The 19,283-nt window shown below is 46.8% G+C and overlaps 2 protein-coding genes across 5 annotated transcripts in view; both read right to left on the bottom strand.

The window, feature by feature from the left end:
- Positions 1-10,943, bottom strand: part of TNRC6B (trinucleotide repeat containing adaptor 6B) — a 291,806-nt gene extending 280,863 nt beyond the window's left edge. For 3 of the 4 annotated variants that reach the window (XM_032139793.2, XM_058431283.1, XM_058431284.1), the window contains exon 1: positions 10,742-10,942. The gene's annotated coding sequence lies outside the window, so the exon portion shown is untranslated. Of the gene's footprint in view, positions 1-10,741 lie in introns of all 4 variants that reach the window. The other variant, XM_032139790.2, reaches the window with a different exon arrangement.
- A 1,366-nt stretch (positions 10,944-12,309) lies between these two features.
- FAM83F (family with sequence similarity 83 member F) overlaps positions 12,310-19,283 on the bottom strand; it is a 47,831-nt gene continuing 40,857 nt past the window's right edge. The window contains exon 5 of the mRNA XM_058431285.1: positions 12,310-13,295. Coding sequence (XP_058287268.1) covers positions 13,105-13,295 — 191 coding nt within the window. The 3' untranslated portion in view covers positions 12,310-13,104. The remainder of the gene's footprint in view (positions 13,296-19,283) is intronic.

Below are 19,283 nucleotides of genomic sequence, written 5' to 3'. Positions count from 1 at the left end.
ACGGTTCAACTGTAAGTCAGCTGTTAGCCCTGTACCCTAATGCCAGCCTTGTAAAGCATACCGCTGTGCCGTCATCTTCTCCACATACTAAAAATGCTCCCTCATGCCTCTGCACAGGCTGTTCTCTCCGCCTGAAATGCCCTTTTCCTCCACAACTTAGTGCGAGTGTCACCTTCCCTGGGAAGGCTTTCTCAACCTCCCCATCATGTTGATGACCTTCCTTTTCATCCCCGCCGCACCCCTTGTACTGTCTATTACAGCACTTACTACACTAAATGGCACTCATCTGTGTCCACATCTGTGTCACCCACCTGGCTGTGCATTCCTTGGGAACAAAGATCTCCTTTCGCCCCACCTCTGTAGTCCTAGCTCCTAGCACAGCATTCAGCATGTCTATGCATTCAAATGTTTAGTGAGAGTGTCATCATGTCAAGCCCATGCATAATTTCTTTTCTTTTTTTGGAGATGGAGTCTTGTTCTGTCACCCAGGCTGGGGCTTAATGGTGCAATCTCAGCTCACTGCAACCTCTGCCTCCCAGGCTCAAGCAATCTTCCTGTATCAGCCTCCCGAGTAGCTGGGACTACTGGCGCGCACTATCACAACCAGCTAATTTTTTTTTTTTTTTGTAGAGATGGGTTTCACCATGTCACCCAGGCTGGTCTCAAACTCCTGGACTCAAGTGACCTGCCTGCCTTGGCATCCCAAAGTGCTGGCATCACATACATGAACCACCGAGCTTTGCCTAAAATGAGGTTTTTTAGAAATTCTATTTTAAATTATCTTTCTTAACTTCATTTGAAAAAATATTTATTGAGGACCTACTATGTGCAACTCACAGTGCTAGATGTTGGTGACACAAATGTGAATAAAACAGAGTATGTTTATTCATGTAGCTATTTTCCAGAAGGGGAAATATAATATACAAATTAAATAATTATACAATTGAGATCTTCTAATGTGGAGCGGGGTGATTAGGAAGTCATTAAAGAAGAGACACACACACTGAGCTCAGGACTGAAGAGGCATCAACTAAGGTTGGGCCTGCGGGCTTCCAGCTGTGGGAATAGCATGCTCAAGGAAGGGACCTTGGGTAGGGAAGAACATATATTTCAGGAGCTTGAAGAGGGTCAGTATGGTGAGAGTATACTCAGCAAGGGGGAAGACAGCAGGAAAAGAGGCAGGGGACGCTGGCAGAAGCTTCACTGGGTGGTCAGTGAAAAAGGCAAGAACAAGAATTCAGGTTCTTATCAGGGTCTTTAGGCCTCAATGACAGTTTTGTTTCTGAGACAGGGTCTCACTCTGTCACCCACACTGGAGTATGGTGGCACAATCTCGGCTGACTGCAACCTCTGCCACCAGGCTCAAGCTATCCTCCCACCTCAGCCTCCCGAGTAGCTGGGACTACAGGCAGGCACCACGACGCCCAGCTAATTTTTGTATTTTTTGCAGAGACAGGGTTTTGCTATGTTGCCCAGGCTGGTCTTGAATTCCTGAGCTCAAGATATTTGCCCGCCTCAGCTTCCCAAAGTGCTGGGATTACAGGCGCAAGCCTGTGCACCCAGCCTTATTAACAGTTTAAGTAGGGGAGAAATATGATCAGATTTACACTTGTTTTTTAAGTAAATGTTTTAAATTAAGATATATACAGAACAGATCTGTAGCTTTAAAAGATTATTCTCACCCCAGTTTCAACAATTCTCTGAAGCAGAGAAGTTCCTACTTGCAAAAGAAAAAACTAAGACTCTGCAAAGCTAAGTAACTTACTTCAAGTTATTTATTTAACAAACATTTGAGTGTCCACGATATGACAGACACAGTACAGTATGTGCCTAGGGATGCAAAGATGACTACAATAGTCTCACTTAAGAAATTTGCAATCCAGCGGGAGAGACAGATTAAGAAACATGATATAATGTAGTCTATGTCAGAAATGAGTAAAGTCTAAGAGAACAGAGAGAAATTAGATCTTCCTAGGAAGAATTAATCATTTTACCTTTGTGTTAAAGGGGTATTTTTTTTTCCATACTGTAGTTTTTGAATTTTCAATCATTCCTGCGCTTGGCACCCAGTATGCACTCAAGCAAATGTCAGCAATACAAATGAATCCAGGACTTTTGACTCCTAATTCAGAGACTCTCCAACTCTGCCCTAATTCTGGAAGACTTGCATTAATTACAATAATTATGGAACTATTTTGGAGCTCTACTTTTGAAGCTGCTTTCGGAGCCTGTTTATAAACCACAAAGAAAGTCAGTCTCATTAAAACTGTCAAACTTCATTAATGACCCAATCTGACAATCCATAACAATATCTAAACACAAGTTATTTTTTTTAAAAGAAAATCTCCAAACACATCGAGTGGTATATGTTAAATACCTAAAGCTTTTAGTATGTCAATCATACCTCAATAAGGTGGTTTGGGGGAAAAAGAAAGCACAAATCGACATTCAGAGGATGGTGAAATGCTCCTATGAAGACAACCAAGCAAATATACCATATACACCTTCATAATTCATGATCTCTGTACCCAAAGGACTTACATTTCAGTTTCTAACTGGAAAGACAAAGCACAGCACATAAAAAGAATAAAAGAGAATAGAAGGTAACATTTGTTCATTTATTTAAAACATTTACACACTGCCTACTACAGGCCTGGTCAGAAACTGTTCTAGGGATGCAAACCAGGTAAGATAAATGCCTGCCTTCAAGAAACTCAGTCTTAGGGGGAAGTCAATAATACACAGGCCAGGCACGGTGGCTCACTCCTGTAATCCCAGCACTTTGGGAGGCTAAGGCAGGCAGATTGCTTGAGCCTGGGAGATCGAGACCAGCCTGGGCAACATAGTGAGACCTCGTCTCTACAAAACATGAGCCAGGTATGGAGGTGCATGTCTGTAGTCCCAGCTGTTCAGGAGGCTGAGGTGGGAGGACTGCTTGAGCCCAGGAGATGGAGGTTGCAATGAGCCATGTTTATGCTACTGCACTCCGGCCTGGGTGAAAGAGTGAGACCATGCCTCAAAAAAAAAAAAAAAAATACAGTACACAGCGTTGCTATTAAGCAGGTACACACAAATGAGAACACTGAGGCTGTGTGCAGCTGGCATCAATTCTAATTCATCAGACACCGATTCTTATTGGTCCATGCTTTACCTGTTGTTAAAGATTGTAATATTACCTCTGATTATAATGTAAATTGGTAAATACTGTAAGTAATCACTATATGAAAAAAAAGACACCAAAAAAATTGTTAAAAGTTTTCAGAGAATATGACGAGAACTTAAATTTTAATCTTAGGGTCCCCCTTTGATCTTGGTGTCCCCTTGTGTTTCTTGGCAAGGAAGGCTGGCACATTTGGATAAGGAAGCTGGTTCTAGGTGAGGGGAATAGTAGCCAAAAGGCCAGTGGCTGGAATTACCCAGGTATGGCCCTTCAACTCTGTGGAGAGCACAGTTTAGAGTTGTGCTGTCCAACATGGTGGCCACTAGTCACATGTGGCTACTGAGCACTTGAAATGTTGTTACTCTGAACTGAGATGTATATGAGCGAAAAATACACTCCAGATTTCAAAGGCTTAACTAGAAAAAAGGATGTAAAGTACCTCATTAATAATTTTTACCAATTACCTATTTAAATGATAATATTTTGGATATACTGAAGTCAATAAAATGCTATAAAAATCAATTTCACCCCTTTCTACTTTTTTAATGTGGCTACTAGAAAATCTATACATAGGTGGCTCATATTTGTGGCTTACATTCTATTTCTATTGGACAGTGCTAGTCCAGAAACTTTAAATAACAAGCTAAAGCATTTAAACCCTCTAGGCAATGAAACACCATTGAAGGCTTTCAAACTTTAGTGCCTGTGGTCGATTTGGGAGGGAGCAGGAAACATAAACAAAGCACTGTTTCAGGAAGATCAGTGTGGGGGCAATCTGCAGGGGTGAGACACTGGAGGCAGTTGTCAATGTCAACAGGCTGCAAAATGTCAAAGGGTAAGCAGGCTCAGCTGGAAAGTATACAAGGTCTTTAGAAGCCCCATGCTGGGTAGAGGGAGGAGGAAGAAATCAAGAGCAGGTTGAAATACGGGAAGAATAACAGCTGCAAGTGCTGACCCCAGGCTGGACAACCAAGATGCAATGCTTGTGGGACTTAGTGAGCTCAGCACAGTTTACTTTAGATCTAGTCTGGCTTAGTGATAAGGGCTTCCAGGCAGAGGTACAATTCAGAACAGGATCGGTGTCCTCTTCAGTAATTTTGGAATCTATCCCACTGTGGCAAGACTTCCAACAGTAAGATCAAGTCCCAGAGGAGAGAGTAAGGAGGTAGCAATGCTACCAGAAACTACAGGATAGGCTGGGTGTGGTGGCTCACGCCTGTAATCCCAGCACTTTGGGAGGCTGAGACAGGTGGATCACAAGGTCAGGAGTTCAAGACCAGCCTGGATAATATGGTGAAACCCCATATTTACTAAAAATACAAAAATTAGCCAGGTGTGGTGGTGCACACCTGTAGTCCTAGCTACTCAGGAGGCTGAGGCAGAAGAATTGCTTGACCCCAGGAGGCAGAGGTTGCAGTGAGCCGAGATCGCGCCACTACACTCCAGCCCGGGCAACAGAGCGAGACTCTGTCTCAAAAAAAAAACAAAAAACAAAAAACAAAAAAACTACAGGATAGCAATAAATAACAAAAGCAAAAGCCCAGACTTACAACACAGCCTACAAACATTTACTGGAAGTCTGCTGTATGCCTGACACTTGGCCAGGCTCTGGAGATACAGTGAACAAAACAGACATGGTCCTGAATCATGAATTGTGGTGAGAGCTATGAAAAAATAACAGGAGCTCTGCCAGTCTTTTTTTTTTTTTGAGACGGAGTCTCGCTCTGTCACCCAGGCTGGAGTGCAGTGGCGCAATCTCGGCTCACTGCAAGCTCCGCCTCCCGGGTTCACGCCATTCTCCTGCCTCAGCCTCTCCGAGTAGCTGGGACTACAGGCGCCCGCCACCACGCCTGGCTAATTTTTTTTTTGTATTTTTAGTAGAGACGGGGTTTCACCGTGGTCTCGATCTCCTGACCTCGTGATCCGCCCGCCTCGGCCTCCCAAAGTGCTGGGATTACAAGCGTGAGCCACCGCGCCCGGCCTCTGCCAGTCTTAACTGAGGGTGGATGGAGGTAGTGGGATGAGAGCATAAAGGAGGACCTTCCTGAGGTGACAATTTAATCTGAACCTGAAGTTAGCTGGGTGAAAGCTAGTGGGGAGCAGAGCAAGGACAGTCTAAGCCAAAAGAGCGGTGCAGGTGTATACAAAAACAAAAGCCTTAAGGCCGGAAAAGGCTTCGGCAATTTGAGGAACTGAAAGAAGGACCTTGCAGTTAAGATGCTCAGAGAGGAGGGTGGGGTGTAAAAGAAGTGAGAGAAGGTTGGAGAGGCCAGAACACACAGAGCCTCATGGGATAAAAAGCAAAATCCCAAACCGGCCTGAGTGCAATGGGAAGTCATAGAAGGGTTTTGATCACAAGGAAGTGGTACAATTCTAAAGGGGTTCTAAGTGCTCCAACTACCCACGCTCCTCTCAGGTCGCTGGATCCGGGCTGGCTTGGCAGCAAAGGGGCAGCAGCCAGTATCATAACTAAGTAGCAGGATTCCAGGTTTGAAATAACAGAGTTTATTCTATGGCCCTCCAAATGCTCCAGGGTTGCAAACTTGAGAGGATGATGGCACCACTGAAAAACACTAATAATAACTATAATTATAAATTATAGAAGAACTAATAGAAACTAACAATAACTAACAGAAACTAATACTAATGGGAGGCATTATTTGACTTTCAACATACTGAGTACGAAGAAGTAGCAAAGAATGCCAGCCGGGCGCGGTGGCTCACGCCTGTAATCTCAGCACTTTGGGAGGCTGAGGTGGGCAGATCACTTGAGGTCAGGAGTTCGAGATCAGCCTGGCCAACATGGTGAAAAGCTGTCTCTACTAATAATACAAAAATTAGCCAGATGTGGTGGTGTGCGCCTGCAATCCCAGCTACTTGGGAGGCTAAGGCAGAAGAATTGCTTAAACCCCAAAGGCAGAGGTTGCAGTGAGCTGAAATCACACCGCTGCACTCTAGCCTGTGCAACAGAGCGAGACTCCAACTCAAAAACAAAACAAAAAGAATGCCAGCAGGTAAATATGGATTTTGTTTTGGAGTATGGAAGAGAGGTGAGGCATGGATATGTAGGCTAGCATATACAGAGGTGACAGTTAAGTCTCATAAATAACACTTATGAGGATTAGAAAAAGAGAAAAATAAAACAATAAAAGGAGCCCTTAGTAACTGACCTTAGTGTTTATCTCTGGGATAGAAGTCAGGAAAGGAATGATGCCCCAAAAGGTAAGGAGGAGGACAGTACGATGTTAGAAAAACTTAAGAAAAGGCAGAGAGTTAAGAAAGCTGACTGGGCACAGTGGCTCATCCGTGTCCTAGCACTTCAGGAGGCTGAGGTGGGAGTTCGAGACCAGCCTGGACAACATGGTGAAATCCCTAAGGTCGGGAGTTCAAGACCAGCCTGGCCGGTCACTGTGTTAGCCAGGATGGTCTCGATCTCCTGACCTCGTGATCCACCCGCCTCGTACTCCCAAACTGCTGGGATTACAGGTGTTAGCCACTGCACCCAGCCAGCAGTGTACAAATGTTTTAAATAAATAAACAAATGTTACCTTCTATTCTCTTTGTACTAAAAATACAAAAATTAGCTGGGTGTGGTGGTGCATGCCTATAATCCCAGCTACTTGGGAGGCTGAGGCAGGAGAATCACTTGAACCCAGTGAAGTTGGTGGGAGCGCGCGGGACAGAGGTTGTGGTGAGCCGAGATCATGCCACTTCACTCCAGCCTGGGCGACAGAGCGAAACTCTATCAGAAAGACAAGAAAGAAAGACAAGAAAGATGGATGGATGGATGGATGGATGGATGGAAGGAAGGAAGGAAAAAGAAAAGAGAAAGCCGTGATCAAAAGGGATGGGACAATGGAGTTTTTTTTGGAGTGATGGAACCGTTCTGATCCTGACTGTGCACATTCATGTGTGAACATTCACAGAACTGTAAACACACATAAAAAGTCAATATTACTGTATGTTATTTTTAAAAAAATTTTTAAAGGGATAGGAGTTGTCAAAAAGGATTGGCTGCTGCAGGGAGACAGAAAAGGATGAAACTGAAAAAAGCGTTTTGGAAATTTTTTTTTTTTTGAGACAGAGCCTCGCTCTGTTGCCCAGGCTGGAGTGCAGTGGTGTGATCTCCGGTCACTGCAGCCTCCGCCTCCTTGGTTCAAGCAATTCTCCTGCGTCAGGCTCCCGAGTAACTGGGACTACAGGCGTGTGCTGCCACACCTGGCTAATTTTTTTCTATTTTTAGTACAGACGGGGTTTCACCATATTGGCCAGGATGGTCTTGATCTTCTGACCTTGTGATCCACCTGCCTCGGCCTCCCAAAAGTGCTGGGATTACAGGCGTGAGCCACCGTGCCCGGCCAATGTGGGAAATTTACCCACTAGGTAATTGGCAACCTTGGAACAATCTGGCTGCAAAAGTTTAAAGAATGACTGTGTAGTGAAGAAGTGAAGAAAGGGAAGCAGCCAGCATAGACTGCTCTTTCAGAACTCTGGAAGTGAGAGGAACAGAAGCTCAAACATGATAGTAGAACGGAGAGATCCAGCAAACTGGCGGAATTTTCCAAGACCCCACGAGTTGTTCCATTTAAGTATTTTTTCAAAACGCGCATTTTGCACACGAACTAGTCATTTTCTTATTGCTCTGTTAAACTAAAACTGCACAATTCAACGACTAAAATGAATCCAAAATCTACACTTTGATTCTGCTCCTTAGAATCAAATGTTAGTCAACTAACATTTTCTGTGTTCCCACTATGTGCCAAGCACTGTGCTGGATAGAAAAATGAATAACACTTAGTCCTTGGAAAAGCACACAATTTATCACAATACACAATAGCCCGGGACTGGCGCAGAGATCTGCACAAAGGGCTCTAAAAGCCTTGAACTCTGAACTATAACATATTTTTACAATCTTTATGAAAATTAAACAGGGAAGAAATAAGATGTACTTTTGCAAAAATGTTAATTTCTAAAAGCCAAGAATGAGCTTAATGTACACTTTTTTTTTTTTTTTTTGAGACTGAATTTCGCTCTTTTCCCAGATTGGAGGGCAATGGCATAATCTCGGCTCACTGCAACCTCCGCCTCCCGGGTTCAAGCGATTCTCCTGCCTCAGTTTCCTGAGTAGCTGGGATTACAAGCGCCCACCACCACACCCGGCTAATTTTTTGTATTTTTAGTAGAGACGGGGTTTCACTATGTTGGCCACGCTGGTCTCGAACTCCTGACCTCAAGTGATCCACCTGCCTCGGTCTCCCAAAGTGCTGGGATTACAGGCGTGAGCCACCGCGCCCAGCCTAATTTAAATTCTTAAGTTAGGTATGGGCAACCTAATCATCAGTGGTATTCTCCTTTTCTATTCCTCTCTACTTTTCAGTGCCCTTTCTCCCTCTGATAATTCAGGAAGGAGGCAAAATGAAACACGCGTAGGCTCTCAAACCAGACAGACGTTGAGACTAAACCTATGCCCTTGAACTGCGTAGCTGTGTGGCTCTTGGAGATCCCTTTTCTCATTCATAGAATAGTAATGATACCTACCCCACAGGCTTGGGGTAAGAATTAGGGGAAAAAATGTAAAAAGGCTACCATAGAGTAAGCATACAATAAATGTTAGCTATTATTATTACTGCCATTTCAACAAGTGGTATTGCTCTGACTTTAAAACATTTTTAAGGCCGGGCGCAGTGGCTCGGATTACGCCTGTAATCCCAGCACTTTGGGAGGCCGAGGCGGGTGGATCATGAAGTCAGGAGATGGAGACCATCCTGGCTAACATGGTGAAAAGCCGTCTCTACTAAAAATACAAAAAAATTAGCCGGGCATGGTGGCGGGCGCCTGTAGTCCCAGCCACTCGGGAGGCTGAGGCAGGAGAATGGCGTGAATCCGGGAGGCGGAGCTTGCAGTGAGCGGAGATTGTGCCACTGCACTCCAGCCTGGGCGACAGAGTAAGACTCTGCCTCCAAAAAAAAAAAATTAAGTGCTTCCATTTGAATGAGGGAAATTTTTTTCAAGGGCATGACATTTATATGTTACCATACAAAAGCAGCTACGGAATTCCTATCAGAAACCACTCTGCTCAAATAATGGTGTTTGGGATAAGCCCTTAATAATAGTCAAGAACTAAGAAAATATAAAAGTATTATTATCATCACCACGTCTCACGTGGGACAAGCCAGTCTGATTTGTATTCTGGATATTGGTGAATATGCCTTCGTGCAAGTGGGCACTACACAGCCCTCCCACTACCTGCCTACAGCAATGCCGCACGCTGTAGAGACAATGTGCTAAAAGTTCCGCTCTATAAGAGGCATTTACACACTACCCAAAACACATCTGTACTTTCAAAGCCAAGATCACTGATGATTCTCCAAATCAAGAGAAACCTTATACTACTGAAATCTCCCACAGCGGAGAGAAGTAACTTCTATTAGTAAACTTTCACAAAATGCTAATGTGTATCATTTCTACACACTTTCTATATATACTTCACTGTTGGTGGGGGCACTAATGTTTTATTTACTGATTCTTGGCTTGTTTTATTCACTATGAAGAAATATCTTTGGCCAATTTTGTATAATTTTGCTTAAATTATAATACAAATGACCAACTTGAAATTCACCATCCTCTTGTTCAATCTCTAGCACTAATGCCAAAAAGTAATAAAACAGCCAAAACACATGAGAAAGCACGAACTTAAAGTCCCAGGCTGGTAACCTGAATTCCAAAGAATTCAGAATAAGCTGGTCCTTAAGGCGCTTGACTAGAGGTGACCGTTACTGGACGCCTTTAACCACTACAGCGTGTCTCGCTGGATCGGATGTCCAGCCTCTACAGCCGAATAAACCGGTAGTCTGGAACTGAAGGGCACTGGACCACGGGAAGGTGTAAAAACACTCTCCGTGCCCCTCGTTTCCTTGTCCAGAGTCTGAGCCGCTTCCCCAAGTGGCGGCACACGCAGGGCCCTGGCGAGGGGTGTGGAACGCATTCACCCTGTCACGCAGGTCCTGCACACAGGCCGGGACGCTGCGCAGGGACCCGAGGATCCGAGGCCTGACGCCTCCCTCTGCCACCGCCAGCCAGGGGCGGACGCGCCTCCGCGGGCCGGGAAGGTGTCCCCGCGTCGAGGCCCCCCGGAGACGGGAAGCGAACTCGACTCGGCCGGGCCAGCCCACCCGGAAGCCCTCCCCCAGCTCACACCTGCTGGCGCGTGACGCCCGGAGCCGCGCGCGCGCCCGCCCGTGCCTGCCCGGCCGTTCGGGGCGCCCCGGCCCGCGCGCCGGACGTCGCCCCGAGTCCCTCCCTGCCCCTCGACTCAAATCTCGGCGGCGCCCGCTCCCGTGGAGCGCGCGCTCAGCGCCGCCGGCCGCACCAACCCCGCGCGCGCTCACGCCCCCTCCCCGGCCCGCTCCCCGCCCCACGCGCGCTCCCTCGCGAGGACACGCACACGCCGCGCCTCCGCTCACCGCCCCGGGCCGCGCCGCGCGCCCCCGGGGGCGTCCTCGCCGACCCCCGGCCGCCCCGCTCAGTCCTGGCGGGGCGCGGGGGAGGGGAAGGACGGCACGGCCGCCGCACCTCACTCACCGCCGAGCCGTGCCGGCTCCGAGTGCGCGGCGTTTCGCTGTGAGGCGAGGCGCGCAGTCCCCGCTTCTCCGCAGACTATGGAGGCGACGTCGTAGGGAGGACTGAGGGGCGCGGGGGTCACTCCCTCCCGTTTCGCCTTGCAGAAGCACGGGGACCCCAGAAACTAAAAACAAAATAAACAAACTTTCCCCTCCGCATCCCTCCCCCAAAACCACAACACAAACACTCGGGGGCCCGCCCAGAGCCCCACTCCATTGGCCGCAGAGAGGATGCTTCCGGCTCTCACTGGCTGGCTTTTGTGCCCGTCAAGCTGTCGTTCCGCCCCTCCAATTCCTCGTTGCTGCCTTCGCCCCTCATTGGTTAAGTGCTTCCCGTTTAACGAGCTAGGATTGGCTGAGCTGCCTGAGCCAATCATGCGGGGACACACCCCCTCAGCATCCCAGAGGCCGCTTCCTCGGTCGAGGACCCAGAGAGACTCAGGGGAAACTAGAGCATGATGGCGGCCGAGGTCGCTTGGCGCAACCATCGTCTTTTTTCTTTATTTTTAGCTCATTAGTGCCTTGCCTCGGCGCTGTTTCCCTAAGCTCCTCTCTCCATCCAGTACTGCCCTATAACGGAATCTATACGTGCCGGCTCGTTGATTTATCCCCACCGAAGTGCTGAGTGTGGGCTGGTTGTGCGTCATTGGACTGTCAAGATGTCACTCCCCAGTCAAATCTTCAAGCTATTGGTGGAACAGCAAGAAAGCCCGTCCAACAACAAGGGCTAATACCATTGGTTTGACTCCACTGTGTTATTTCCTGGCACCTTATTGGGCAAATAGGTGCGTCAGATCCGGATTCGCTCTGCTACGGTTAATTGTTTACTGGGGATTTGGGGTCAAGTCTGGTTGTTTGGCCAGTAGTTGACGATAATAGTGACTCCCATGCCTATTTTGTGCCAAGTATTGGGCTGCTTTCTTCACAAACATTATCTGGTTTAACCTGGGAGTGATGCAGTATCCAGTTTTTATAGATGGGAAATTAAGGCTGGCGAGAGCTTAGAAAACTTGCCCAAGGTCATCCAGATACAAAGTCGTTGGTAAGCCTGTCATCTGGTCCTGGATCAAACTGCAGAGACTTCACTCTTTTTATTATGCTTTAGTGCCTCCACCTTAGACGATGTACTTGTCAGCCAACCCAGCATCTTAAAAACGTTTCATTTGGAACTCAAAGTCTTCAGTCAGTTTCTGAAAGTGACTTTGTTGGGGACTTACTATGGAGAGGTTGTCATTGCCTCCACCGCATCTTCCTCCCCAGGACCCATTCCTCTCCCCTTTAAGTTAAGGTAGACATTTCTACCATCCTTTTATGTGAAGCCTACCCACCACTCACAACCCCTGACCAACCATCTACAACTCATTCTTTGGAGAGAGTCCTCAAGAGCTGGAAAACTAGGAGAAATCAAGTCTAAAGAGAGAGACAATAAATTGTCTTAGAAATGAATAATTTATTGCATGCAAAGAGAACAGCCCTTCAGCTCCTGGAAATCTTCCAGGATAGTTGATGCAGAGCAAGACGTGTGCTCCTGGCTGGTGGCCACTGGGTTCTTTCTCTGTAGCAGCATTCATCGAAGTGAATCCAACATTTCAGCCAGAGGAGGGCAGGATGCTTAGGACCCATTGCCAGAGTGCCAGCCCTGAGCTTTTGCGACCGAAATGATCTCCAGGAGCACAACGCTGGACTCTAGCCCACATTCCATCTTGGGTAATTAACATTTTACCGTCCCAAATCCCCATCCCCTGTAGCTTCAGTGGGATCACCGCCCTTGTTTCGCTTCCTGATCCAAGCTATTGTGTAACCTCCTTGGCACTATTTTAATAATAAAACAACCATTGTAACATAGTAACAATGCTCAACACTTAGAGCCTTTCAGCAAATGAAGCCAAGGTATTTCATAAACGTCAATTAAGAGTAAGTGGCATGTATTCCTAGGGCAACTGCAAGAAGGACAGAAGAAAGATCATGCGTCAAATTCTAATATAGGTTGTGAGAACGTGAATCCTTAAAATTGTATGCACATACCCCATATTAGCCTTCCAATATGGGGATTCTGAACTCAAAAACACAATGAATGAGAAACGTTCAGAATCTAAAACCTTCCTAACCTTCAAAGTTGGTTGCTTGGACCCCTGTTTTAGCACTTAAGTTGGTGCTTGACTTTCTGGGTAATTGATACATTTCAGTTGTAAGTACCTTGAAGCAGATGGTTTCTTTTTCATCTTTGTGTCCTTCGCATTGTTATGATCATAAAAGGCCCTCAAATAAATAATTACTCAGTAAATGTTTAGTGAGCATGTCAGGCACTTTACTAAGTTACAAAGGCTATGCAGATGAGTGACACACTCTCTCTTCCTTCAAGGACCTCAGTCTAGTAGGGGTGTCCAGCAGATAAGCAGATAACCATGATGCAGTGCTGTGAGAAGGTGCCCTGGAAGCAAATGGTAGGGACATGGGACTCCATCTCGGGAGGGACAGAAATGGCTTCCTGGAAGAAGTGACACCTTCAAAGAGAACTAAAGAATGAGTTACGGTTAGCTAGGCAAGAGACTGGTGATGTGTGGTGACTTACATTTGCTCTCTGGTGGCAGGGAGCAGAATGGGAATGTCCAGAGAAGGCCAAAGCCTGTTCTTAGAATCTTTGTCCATAAAGGCCTCAGCAATTTGTCCACTCCACCTCATTGTGCCTTCCCTCCCGGAGACAAAGCAAATGCCTGAAACCTTCTCCTATTTGCCCACTTGAGAATAGGAAAATAATTTCCAAATAAGATGGCCGTTTTTCTGATCATAAAAGTAACATTGAGGCCAGGCACATTGGCTTATGCTTATAATCCCAGCACTTTGAGAGGCCAAGGCAGGAGGATTGCTTGAGGCCAGGAGCTTGAGACTAGCTTGGGCAACACAGGCAGAGCCCATTTCTACAAAAAGAAAGAAAATAAATAATTGCACATGGTGGCCTGCGCCTATAGTCCCAGCTACTCGGGATGCTGAGGTGGGAGGATTGCTTGAGCCTGGAAGTTCAAGGCTGCAGTGAGCCACACCACTGCACTCCAGCCTGGGCAATAGAGCAAGACCCTGTCTCAAAAAAAAAAAAGTAACATTGAGTAAATATAATGTTAACTCAATATTTAATATTCTATATTTTGGACAATATAGAAAGTTATAAAGTAAAAGCCTCCCATAGTCTGTTACATCCAGACACTGTTAAGGAGACTATCTTCCCAGACTCTTTTATGAACAGACCCACAAATTAGTTTCTTCTTCCAACAAACAATGGAATGTGGTTCAGGGTCTTTTCTGGGCTCTGAGAGCTCTCATCACCCAGAACTGCGGCTTTGGATGGAACCTGCCCTCGCTTTCTATACTTATAGGAAGCCAATATGTCAATCAAATATTTATTGTGGAGAAGATGGGTTTCAATTCCTGTCACAGCCAATGACAGGACTTTGGGGCTTGCTCAGCCTGGTGTGAATGTTGAGCCAATGAATGGGGTGAGGGTGTCTGCACTGCAGGGCTTACAGGCATGCTTTGGTGCCTGTGGAATCAACTCATACCCTGAAAAGGCAGCCCAGGTCAGAGAATGCTATGCCAGGGTGCTCTCTTGTGCTCGCTCTCATTTCCTCTCTGCATGCTACTTGGGGAAAATATTTTTCTGTTTGTTTGTTCCAACCCACCCAGCTTTCAGAGTAAAAAGACTCGTTAAGCCCTGCACACTTGTATGCAGGCCAAGTGCACTATGTTCTTGGAGCGCTGTGCTATTCTTAGCGCTCTATATGTGGTGTTCTATACAGTTGGCTTTTTGCTGGAGGGGAAGGCAGATTTCATGAGTGATAGCTGCCTTGGCTGGCTACCAAAAGTGCTCTGAGCCATCTCAAGCAACAGGCCTTCCTTTTTTCCCTTGAGAGGTTGTGCTGTGATCCCTGCCCTTGGCTTGGACAAATTCCAAGGCAATGGGAATTTTTGTGAACAATTCTGCAATAACCCACAAGCTGGGGGAGGGGGGATGACAAGCTGGATCTGCTCCAGCTCTAATTTCTGTGGCACAGGAGAACTCCTTCCGCCCTTTGCACTGGCCCCTCATAGCTATGAAGAATTTGGAAGTGTTCATTAAGCATTCTCCAATTCTTGAAGCTTATAACAATGGGAAGATCCCTGTAAAGGAATCTGATCCAAAAGACAAGGGGACAGCTGACAGCTGATACTGCTTGCTTGGGCAGTGGGTGTAGCCATTGCCAAAGACCAAGAGCAATGAGGCAGGGAAACTCTCTAGAGAGTGCTGATTACAGAGGACATGCTTATAAGCATTTATCGCATGTCTGGGAGCATTTACTGTGCCACACATCCCTTGTGTCTGTCTCACCTTCTAAATCACCTATCATTTTTTATGACCACACTTGCTGAGAAGCTACTTAGTTAAGCAGCAAACACTGGACCCCCTCATGTGTGCTGGCCAATGCTAGACACACAGGAGGCGGCTCACAAGAGAACCAGGATTATGGTTAATAATAACTACCCTTTGGTGGACACTTGCTGTGTGTCATACACTGTACTGAGGGCTTTACGTGGATTATGGCTGTTAATCTTCACGACAACCATTGTTATCCACATTTTCTAGATAGGAAAATGGAGGCACCGAAGGGCTAACTAACCTATTGTTGAACCCAGGCAGTCTGACTTCAACGAGTAAGCTCTTGTCCACACTGCTACGTTGCCTCTGGGATGTCTGACTTGGGAACCCCACAGTGCAGCTGGGGAGATGACCAGCCCTCAATGAACAGTTGTCCTCGTAGTCTTTAGTGTCTCAGCCCCATCCTCTTTAACCCCTATAAACTCAAGGAAAGAAATACACGTCTTTCCGGCTAAATTACTGCCTCTAGCGGTCCTTCCACCATGTCCCAACTGAGATCTGGCTTTTCTCGCACTCCCTTCAAATAGCTTCCTTCCCTTTCTTCTCTATTTTCTTATCCTAGCTTCTTAAATAATGGCCTGTGGCCATCTCCACCACCAGGAATGCTCTCTCGTTCTTTCTCTGTCTGAACCTGGCTTCTAGCCCTAACTCTACTGAAATTCATTTCTCTAAGCTCATCTATAACCTTTTTGTGGCCAAGATCCAAGAGCCTTTCTCAGTCCTTGTTTCCATGGCTTCACCAATACGTTTTACTCTGAGAATCTTTTCTTTGCTTCCCCAAATAGCCAGCTTTCCTCCTACCTCTGCAACTGTTCATGCTCTTTTCCCTACCATCTCTTTCTCTAAGCTCCTTCAAAGGAGTCTGTCTGCACTTCTCTCCTTATGTTGTCTCTGGGGGTGTGCGATGCTCGCAGGACTCAGTGAGCTCAGCTGGGTCATTATCCTACTTTCACCTCTAAGATGAGAATTCCATCTCTCCATCTCCACCCTTCATTCTGCAGCTTGTTTGCTGCGTGACTTTTTGCAAGTCACACAAACTATCTAAGCTTCAGTTTCCTCGTTTCTAAAATGAATATATTGAATCAGATTTGTTATTCTCCACCTAAGATAATGATAAAACCTAACATTTTAAACCACATACCAGGCCAGGCGTAGTGGTTCACGCCTGTAATCCTCCCAGCACTTTGGGAGGCAGGTGGATCATGGAGGTCAGAGGTTCAAGACCAGGCTGGCCAACATGGCAAAACCTCGTCTCTACTAAAAATACAAAAATTAGCCGGGCATGGTGGCGCACACCTGTAATCCCAGCTACTCAGGAGGCTGAGGCAGGAGAACTGCTTCAACCTGGGAGGTGGAGGTGGCAGTGAGCTGAGATCGTGCCACTGCACTCGACCCTGGGTAACAAAGGGAGACTCCATCTCAAGTAAAAAAACTGCATACTATACCAGGCAGGACTAAGTGGAAAATGAAAGCATGGGGTTCTGTGTTCACAGGTTGCATGCCCATGAAGCCAGCTCTAGTACCAGCCTCTGCTCCAAGCATTGTATATGTATGAGCTTATTCAGTCCTCATAGTAACTTTCTGAGGTAGATACAGATGAAGAAAGTAAGGCAGAGATAGGTTAAGCAGTTGCCCAAGGTCAGTTTTTCATTGGTAGAATTGAGAAAAATAACACTTGCCTGTTGGGGCTGTTGTGAGACTCACAGGTGCAGGTGCATAGGGAAGGCTGGTTCCTGTCCAGGGACCCCTCAGCCTGGCCATGCCCATTCTCCTGCAGAGAGTTTGTCCATGCGGTTTCTGCTGCCTATGATGCCCCCTCTTCCTCTGCCTGTCCCCAAGTCTACATGTTCGTCAAAGCTCAGTTCAAGCCCCTCCTCCTCCTCCTTTGAGGGGTTTCTGCAGCCGAGGGAGGCCCACATCTCTCTTCCCCTGGCAGATTTCCTGAGTACCTGTGGTGAAGGCAGCCCCCTCCCCGCCTTAGGAGCACTCGCTGGCCTTTGCGTACTCCAGTCTCAGTAATAACCAATCCTACAAGGCCAGAGGAAAAACTTTTAACTTTTTTCTCCATATCCTTGGAGCAGCTTGCTGTAGACTGTCTCACGCACCAGACAGGAAGGCTTTGCGGGCAAAACCTATATTTGAATTATCTGAGTCTTCACTGTGTCCTCGATAATTGTGATTCTCATAATTCTAAAAGAGCTCTGTCTAGGCTCTGGACCTTTCCCTGGAATGCCTTGCCTCATTGTCCCCTCCTTCATTCACTCCTCAGGTGTCGGCTCAGAGATTACTTCCTCCTCCAGGAAGCCTTCCCTGTTCTTCACCCCCAGGTTAAGTGCCTCCTCTGGGTTTCTGTACCCACTGTGCTTTCCCATCACAACACTTGCCTCCCAGTGCCCATCTTCCTAATCATGTTCTGAACATTTGAAGGTAAAGGCCAGGTCTGTCTTATCACAGTGCCTGGAACACAGTAAGTTCTCAATAAGTTCGTTTGAACAAATGAATGAACGAATGAATGAATGAAAAAATTAAATGTTGAGCAGGTGCAGTGGCTCATGCCTGTAAGCCCAGCTACTTGGGAGGCTGAGGTGGGAGGATCGCTTGAGCCCAGGAGTTAGAGACCAGCCTAGGCAACATAGCAAGACCCTATCCCTAAATTTTTTTTTGTTTTAATTAGCTGGGCAGGGTGGTGCATGCCTATAGTCCCAGCTACTTGGGAGGCTGAGGCAGGAGGATCACTTGAACCTAGGAGTTTGAGGTTGCAGTGAGTTGATTACGTCACCGCACTCCAACCTGGCAACAGAGACCCCATCTCTTAAAAAAAAGTTGGTGAAAACTCTGGGCTCTGCAGGCATCTCGGCACAGGGCTGGGCACCTGATGGGTGCTTATGTAAATTTATGAAATGGGTGAGAACAACTCCAGAATTTCTGTTCAGAAGAAGGCTTAGTGGCAGCGGTCTGGTTGGAGGAGTGAGACTAGTGAATTCCTCTTGACAGAACAATGACAAAGCAAACATGAGAGTTGAGAGTCCGTGTTGGGAGCAGAGGCATAAAGGAGAGGTGTCCTAGGCCAGAGGTCAGCAAGCCCGGGCTTGAGGACCAAATCCAGCCCACTGCCTGTTTTGGCACAGCCTGTGAGCTAAGACTGGTTTTTGCTTTTGTTTTTTTGTTTGTTTTTGAGATGGAGTCTAGCTTTGTTGCCCAGGCTGAAGTGCAGTGGCATGATCTCAGCTCACCGCAACCTCCGCCTCCCAGGTTTAAGCAATTCTCATGCCTCAGCCTCCCAAGTAGCTGGGATTACAGGCATGCGCCACCACACCAGCTAATTTTTGTATTTTTAGTAGAGACGGGGTTTCACCACATTGGCCAGGCTGGTTTCAAACTCCTGACCTCAGGTGATCCACCCACCTCGGCCTCCCAAAGTGCTGGGAACACAGGCATGAGCCACCGCACCTGGCCGTTTTTTGCATTTTAAAAGAATATTACTACTTTGTGATACATGAAAATTATGAGATTCAGATTTCAGTATTCATAAGGTTTCACTGGAACATGGTCACACCTGCTTGTTTCTGTACTGTCTAGGGGGTGTCTCAGTGCTATGACAGTAGCTGCAACAGACACTGAATATCTGCAAAGCCTACAGTATTCACTTTTTGGCCCGCTACAGAAGGAGCTTGCAGATCCCTGCTTTGGCCATCTAGCTGACCCAGGGGAGGAAGGACGCATGCTGCCATCCAGCCACAAGGTGTCAGCCTCTCACCATGATGCTGCCAGCCGCATGGGCTTCTCCAAGTTCTCCAAGGCTTCTCTCCAGGGCCACCTGCGCAGGACCAGGACTGTGGCCCCTAGACCCCATCCCACCAGGCTATAGTCACTAGTGTGAAAGCCAAAGACATCAAGGCGGGGTGTGGAATCTACATGAAGAGTACAGGCCTGGCTTGGGAAGCCCCACGGCTTGGAGAAGGGTTGGCAGACTTCTCCGGACATGCTCTGTTTCTTTGATTTAGGATTTGTATTTTGTAAACAAAAGATTCTCCAAACAAACTAAAATTGTTTCTTTCACCACCAACTATCAATCCAGAAAGGTTGTGGGACTTTT

The sequence above is a fragment of the Hylobates moloch genome, unplaced genomic scaffold, assembly GCF_009828535.3.
Source record: "Hylobates moloch isolate HMO894 unplaced genomic scaffold, HMol_V3 SCAFFOLD_19, whole genome shotgun sequence".
Classification (NCBI taxonomy): Eukaryota; Metazoa; Chordata; class Mammalia; order Primates; family Hylobatidae; genus Hylobates; species Hylobates moloch.
The sequence above is the reverse complement of the archived record's forward strand: the minus strand, read 5'-3'. Positions and strand labels throughout refer to the sequence as shown.